The sequence below is a fragment of the Drosophila albomicans genome, chromosome 3, assembly GCF_009650485.2.
Source record: "Drosophila albomicans strain 15112-1751.03 chromosome 3, ASM965048v2, whole genome shotgun sequence".
In the NCBI taxonomy this organism is placed as follows: Eukaryota; Metazoa; Arthropoda; class Insecta; order Diptera; family Drosophilidae; genus Drosophila; species Drosophila albomicans.
In genome coordinates, this window is record NC_047629.2 from 17135188 (window position 1) to 17142237 (window position 7050).

General features: G+C 40.9%; 1 protein-coding gene across 1 annotated transcript; it reads right to left on the minus strand.

The window, feature by feature from the left end:
- Positions 1 to 5277: 5277 nt before the first annotated feature.
- On the minus strand, positions 5278 to 5908 carry LOC117569253 (E3 ubiquitin-protein ligase rnf146). Its single transcript, XM_034250327.2, has 2 exons — positions 5487 to 5908; positions 5278 to 5432 (listed from the first exon to the last, which is right to left on the minus strand). The coding sequence occupies exons 1-2, from the start codon at positions 5796 to 5798 to the stop codon at positions 5349 to 5351; spliced, it is 396 nt and encodes a 131-aa protein (XP_034106218.1). The 5' UTR covers positions 5799 to 5908; the 3' UTR covers positions 5278 to 5348.
- Positions 5909 to 7050: the final 1142 nt, after the last annotated feature.

Here is a 7050-nt window from a genome sequence, read left to right on the forward strand (position 1 = left end):
TGCCCAAGTGCCACTTGGCACCACACAGAGAAAGAGAAAGAGAGAGAAAGAGAAAGAGAGAGAAAGAGAAAGAGAGAGGGAGAGAGCAGCCAGTGTCATTGGAATGCTTTATCGAATGCGATGCAATTAATGCATGCTTCAAGTGAGAGATTCATCTGTAAACTAAAGCCATGTTGAACCCAGACAATTGCATCATCCATCTTCTGCAGGCATTTGTCTCTTTCACGCACAGGATATGTAACCGGACGTGGTCACGAAGCTGGGGAATGGATGCAGTCCGAATTGGAGTCGGTGATGGAAAAGAAGGAGACGGAGACGGAGACAGAGTTTAGGACATGGACATGGACATGCACATGGCGGTCGCCTTTTGTCACTGCGTGAGAGACAACAAACACATTTACTAAATTAAAAGTGAATTTATAGCGCACTAAATGCAGCGCCTGCATGTCCTGCCCAGAAATTGCCAGCCTCTGCATCCTGTGAGTGCGTGACTCTCTATGAGTGTGTGCCCCTCTGGCTGTGTGTGTGTGTTTGTTTGTTCGCTTAGGTTAGTTTGCTTAATCTTTGACAAGCAGCCCAGAGGTCGTCGCCTCCTAGCATCAGCCCAGGCAATCAGAGAGCACACACAGCGTGCTGTAAGGATACACACGTGTGTCCTTCTCTCAGTGCTGCAACTGTCTGTCTTTCTGTCTGCCTATTTGTGTGTGTGTGTGCGAAAGAGTGATGCGTGCAGTTGCTGTGGGCGGCTGTTTGACTAATTAATTATAACATTAAAATGCGCAGCGTAATTTTGCACCTTTTTGCCAAGTCGAGACAGCATGAGAAATGCATAAAAATTTATCAGCTCAAGAGTGGCAAACGTTGGCTGCCAAATGCACTAGTTGCGAGCCAAGAAAATAAATTGGTAATTTGATGTGGCAGGCAGCAGGCTGAGGCTGAGGCTAAGGCTGAGGCTCTCGTTTAATGAAAGCAAAACCCCATTCAGTTAACTAGTCAGTGAACCTGCCTGCACATGTTCAAATGGCAAATCTCTGTTTTGGTGGGAAAACAACAGACGAAGAAAACGGGAGAGAGAGAGAAAGAGAGAGACTGAAAGTTGTTGGCGATACGGTGACATAATGAATAGGATTTTGGGTTTTTGCGGGCACAACAACAACAATCGTTATTGCAGGCAGCAAAGTGTGGTACTGAGCACTTCAATTTTGGGGGCAAGATATGCAAAGGATATGCAAGCCACAGAAACAGATGTTGCATCTCTGTTGAAAAGCAGCCAATTTGGTGCCGAGGACAACACGGAGATGGAGGAAACGGGCAGAACGACCGTAGACATGGCAAAGTGACAAAAATTTAATATGGACCCGCACCTCCACATAAAGAGAGAGTGAGCGAGCACCTATCGCCTTCTCGTTTCGCTTCGCCTGATGCTCAGCTGCAACTGCAGACGAGACGAGTCGAGAGAGAGAGAGAAAAGAAACGCGCGCAAAATAAACGGCAAAATAATCGCGCACAATGCATTGGCAATGAGCCAAGGCAAAAGGCTGTGTGTCCTGGCCATGTTTGTGTTTGCAAGCTGCCGTCGCCGTGTGTGTGTATGTGTGTATGTGTGTGCGAGTGTGGCGCAAAGTTTGCGCCTGCTATCGATGAAATTGTGGCCATGACACAGGACACACTCTGGACAGCGTCTGAGAGCAAGAGCAAGAGTCACGCCTGTCCAGGCAGCGATAAAGCCACTGCTTGCCAAACAGCACGGAACACAGAATGGAACAAAACGTGGAAATTGAGGTGTGTGTGTGTGTTGGGGGGCGTGGCAGCAGGTGCATTACAATGGGGTCGTGCAGCACTTGTAAAAATTAATCAAGCATTCAACAGAGCAAACAAAATGCATTTATTGCCAATAAAGTCGCATTGTGTTCGGCAATCAAACAACATTTTAAAGTCTCTTAAATGTCGTTGTCACACAAACTAACACACACACATACGCACACAACAAAGCATTCAATTATATGGTGTCAAAGATCGCTCAACAAACAAAAACGCCCAGTTGCAAGTTGCCGAGTTGCGAGTTGCAAGTTGCCGAGTTGCAAGCCGTGCAAACATTTCAATTTGCCTGCCAACGGGCGCCGCACAAAAGCCAAACAACAAACCCGACAAAGCGCATCAAAAAACACGACAAAAAATACCATAAAAAGCAACCTAGTTGAAATCCAAAAAAAAAAAAAAAACAGAAGCACACAAAAAAAGGAATCAAACGAGAAATGCAAACGAAAATGGTCCACAAATCGGACAAATGGCGCACACAAAAACGCCATTTCATATCCGGTGCGAGACGGAAGTGGCAGCCAAAGGGACTTTGTGAAACCCAAAGCCAGGCTCTGTCATGGCCAATGGGATTAGAAGGCTCCTACATTCCTCCTAGCCTTCCCTCTCTGCCTCTTCGTAGGAGCATTTGCAACTGTCGCAGATCTATGCCACATATTGTCTGCCTTACCCAGATCTGTCACAATTGCGACGAAACAAACGTCTCACGTTCCTCGACGCAAAACTATCGAAACGCAACTTGATAGCTGCAATATGTTTAGTCGACAATATCTCTTATGATAAATCGGAAAAATATTCAAATAATGTTGGCATATATTTAAGCATATTTGCATTGCTTCTTTAGAAATTTTGTGTCTATTGATTCCATTTCTATTCGTAGAGAAATTTAATTATATTTTATAAACATATTTTAAAAATATAAAACATGAAATTAAAATAAACTTAAAGCAGTAAGTTTAAAAAATTAAAAGAAAACATCAAATATTATGGCAAATTATAAAATTGCTTGAATGTTAAAAAAAAAAAAAAAAAATATTTTAACAAACAATTTTCACCATTTTCACAAGACATTTTCGTCAGATGTTGTAAATCAATTACATTTCTTAGTATGAAAGAATATATAGGTCTATACATTGCAATTTAAAATTTTTGTCGATTATTAAGAATTTTTATATATTGAAAATTGTGATTGACTTTGAATTTTTTTATATTGTAAATTTTGCCCGCATTAAAATTTTTACAATATGTTGACGATTTTAAAAATTTTGTATTTTAATTTATTTAATATTTAAATTTTTGTGGATGAACTTTTGTACAATAAAAGAATTTCAATAACAGAACCTGATTGCAGATTATTATTATGAAATACAAATAAATAAATATAAAATATAACTCGGTTAATTTAAAATATTGTATAGCCAATTAAAATAATACTTATACATATATTTTTAAAAATATTCGAAATACAATTTACTAAATTTTTTCAAAAATTCTGTATTAGGAATATTTGGTAAATTTATGTCATTTAACATTGTCGAAAAAGTTCAATATATTATTTCGTAATTAAAATAAAAAACTAAAATAAGAAATTCGTGGAAAAACGGATATGAAAATCAGAAAATTTCTGTAACATTTTATTTAATATTAATATAATAAACTTAAAATATGCCAAAGTGCAGATAACTATCGAAGTTTATTGAGGAGCAATTCCCCCTTCGAATTTCAGTGAGAGAGATTCGTTGAGTTCACCAAATCACAAAATTGGATATATTTCTGAAAAGCTTATAATAGCTATATAGCAAATACATTTAATTTAAGTATCATTTTATTTATAATGAAATTAAAATATAATAAACTTAAATGCAGATAACTATCGAACTTTATTGAGGAGCAATTCCCCCTTCGAATTTCAGTGAGAGAGAATCGTTGAGCTCATCATAGATAGCCGAGCGAACACGGGCGCATCGTTGGCTCTTGATTTGCTGTTTAGTTTAGTTTAGTTGGCTGCTTGGCATGCAAAGCGCAAATATTTGGTTACATGCTCAGGTGTTCATATCGCGCTATCAAAATCTATGCAACCGGCACAAATGCTACACGGCGACAGCAGCAACAACAACAACAACAAGAGCAACAGCAATGGCAACAGCAGCAGTGGCAACAACAATGCGGGCTGCCGCAACCAGAGCCAAACGAGCAATCAAAATAACAAAATCGAAAAGCGTTCACCGCACTTTGCCATATTGTTTTGTTTGTGCCATGTGGTTGTGGCAACTGGAAACTGGCAACTGGCAACTGGCAACCGGCAACTGCAACTAACTACGAGTACAACTGTAACTGAGGGGCTGCCACAGGGGAGAAGCAGAGGCAGAGGCAGAGGCGAGATACTGGGTTCAGATACTGTGGGGACTGACTGTGCCGATATTATGGCCACACAGTCAACAAACAGGCTGAAAAAGAGCAACAACGACAACAACAAGAGCAACAACAAGAGCAACATTGGCAACGGCAAACAACGATATCAACAACGCGGGCTCAAAATCATTTTCAAATACATTTTGTGGCAGCTTTTTGCCCCACTCGCAATTTAATTGCAAATGTGCACTTTAAAGCTGGATTTTTTTCTTGCTTGGATTTTTGATTTACTGCTTGAAATGAATACAATCTATGGATATGGTGGGGATTCAGTGATATGTGTATGTTTTCTCCATGTTAATACCCTGTAAAACAAGTGAAGAGGTCAGCGGGCAACTATGAGCACAGCTAATGAATGAACAAACTTCAATCAGCCAACAAACTAATCAAGCTTTACCACATAAAATAAATATAATATGATATACTGAAGAGTATCTCTTTAGTGCATGCAACCCCACTGCGAATGCAACTGTGTGTGCATCAGTTATTGTTTAGATTTACTTTTTGCATATTGAAAACAATATTTTATAAAAAATTTGTAACTTTGACCAGCTGGGCAATGGACGACGACGCTGTGCGATGTTCAGCTGGCGCTTCGCATTTTGATGGATTTATTCATGTAGAAAATTGCATTAAAATGCAATGCATTCTCGATATGCATTTGGCGTTTATATGGGTGGACAGCGCACTGCTGCGTTGCTGTTCGGTAGCGGGGCGGCGCACTGGGCGTATGAGTAACGGCCCTCGGTGCGCCACAAAGTATGCAATTAAAAGCAGCACAAAAAAAAAACGAGTGCAGCTGAGGCGTTAATTCGATTGCGGTTATGTGCAGGGCAGATAAAGTAAACCCATTTAAAGTCAGTTTTATGACAACTTACAAGCTCTCTTCCCCCCTCCATCCTCCCCTTTCCTCACCACCTCACACACACAAAGCTATTTCGCATAGCTGCAAAGTTTGAGCACAATGCACCAGCAGGTTGAGCAGGTTGCGTGTAATGCAATTTGCCTCGAGCTTGTGAGAAAAGTTGTAATTGAAATGCCAAGCGATAAGATCTAAAAATATATATATAAGGGTTTATTCAACGCAATTATGCAATACGCCAGGTACGTAGACACCGCTACCAATAAGTCAGCAGCAGATAAAATGGCCCAATGCTGAGCACACAGAATGCCAGCATCACCAGCAAGAACAGACGCCAATTCTAAAGGCAAGACTATTCTATAATCACTCTTTAAGCACGACTTCAGACACTTACGAGCTGCTGCTGAAGCGGCTCCAGATCGCTGCGACAGAGCGGACAACGCTTGGCTGGCCAGTTGCGTGCCTGATAGAACAGATTCAGGCAGCTGCGGCAGAAGGAGTGTTGGCAGCGCAGGAGCACAGGATCACGCTTGGCATCCAGGCAAAAGGCGCAAACTTCCAACTCCGAAGCAGGCGCATTATTCACTTGTGTTTGCTGACTCTGCTTCCCGGTCGGATGAGCTTGGCTGGCTTGATTCCATCTACCATCTACAAAGACTCCATTCTTGCTACTTTGATCACCTATTCTCTCACTCCTACGCCGCATGGTCTGTTTGTGTCAAGTATTTTAATGTAATTAACTTAAAACAAAAAAGTTGTATATATTTGTGTAACTGTTTTTTATGTTTTATTTTGTGCTTTGAAACTGAAATTTCGATTTAACATGACATAGCTAGAGAGTTTTCAGAGCATAAGTTGATTGTGATGCTGCGATTAGTTTTTAATTAAAACTGTTGTCCATAAATTGGCGACTGTCGCGCGACTGAAGACACCTTCCAAGGGGTCCCAGGCAAGTCGTTGTCCTCTCAGCGAAGCTGCAATAAAATTTAATTATATCAACGCCACCTCAACTGAAGCGGCAAGCATCGAATGCAATTAGTAGTAGCCTTGTACAACTCAATTAGACGTTGCCCCCCCCCCCCCCCCCCAACCCACCTCATTCATACACTTTGCCCTTAAACTGTGTGTGTGTGTGTGAGGGGGAAGGGACTTGGGGCGTGCTAAGTGTTTGCCATATATTGGCGACATCTAAGGCTCATCCTTGAGGCAGGCAACATTTTTCGCAACATTTCGAGTGGAGCAGGGGAATTACAGCGCTTTGCACTTTGAGGCAAAGAACCGCAGAGCAGACGCGATATAAATCGAACTTAACAACTACTTTTGTGTGTGTGTGTGTGTGTTCGTCACTGACTGCAGGATGACAGCGTCGACAACGACTTTATTTCTACAAGGTTTTTAATTAAGTTCAAACTCATCGTCGTCGTCGTCTGAGCAGGCGTTAAAAGTCACATCATTTCTTATCCTGGCCCCTGTCCACGCCTCAACTCAACTCAACTCAACTCGACTCGTTCTGTTAACAAGCTGACAAATTGAATCACTGACGTCAGCTGCGCGTCTTGTGCCGCTGCTTTGTAATTTAACATGCCACACATCTAAAATAGACTAGACTAGCAAAAATAAAAAAGAAGAACACTCTCTCATATTATTAACGCAACGATCTGGCCAATTACTTGGCCAAACATGGACATTCACTTGATTTGCATGCACAACTTGATTAAAAAGTTGCCAATTGCATAAAGTCTTTCCTCTCCAATCTCTGCATTGAATTCATGTTGATTGTTTATTGTTGCAAGTTGAGTAAAAATTGTTCATTTTTTTGCGAGTAATTGTTGATTTGTGCTCGTCCGCAAAGTTGAGCGCTGTTGTGTGCAGTTTGTTCAAATTCCAAGTTAAATTAATTTGCGAGAGTTTCTTTAATTATCCTTATAAATGGCTCGCAAATTGTTGAAACACATTTC

What these genes read in the sequence shown, in the direction of transcription:
- LOC117569253 (XM_034250327.2), bottom strand. Translation starts at nt 5,798, where the DNA reads ATGCGGCGTAGGAGTGAGAGAATAGGTGATCAAAGTAGCAAGAATGGA. An exon ending in AGCCGCTTCAGCAGCAGCTC is followed by an intron (nt 5,433 to 5,486) that starts GTAAGTGTCTGA and finishes TCTTGCCTTTAG; the next exon opens with AATTGGCGTCTGTTCTTGCT.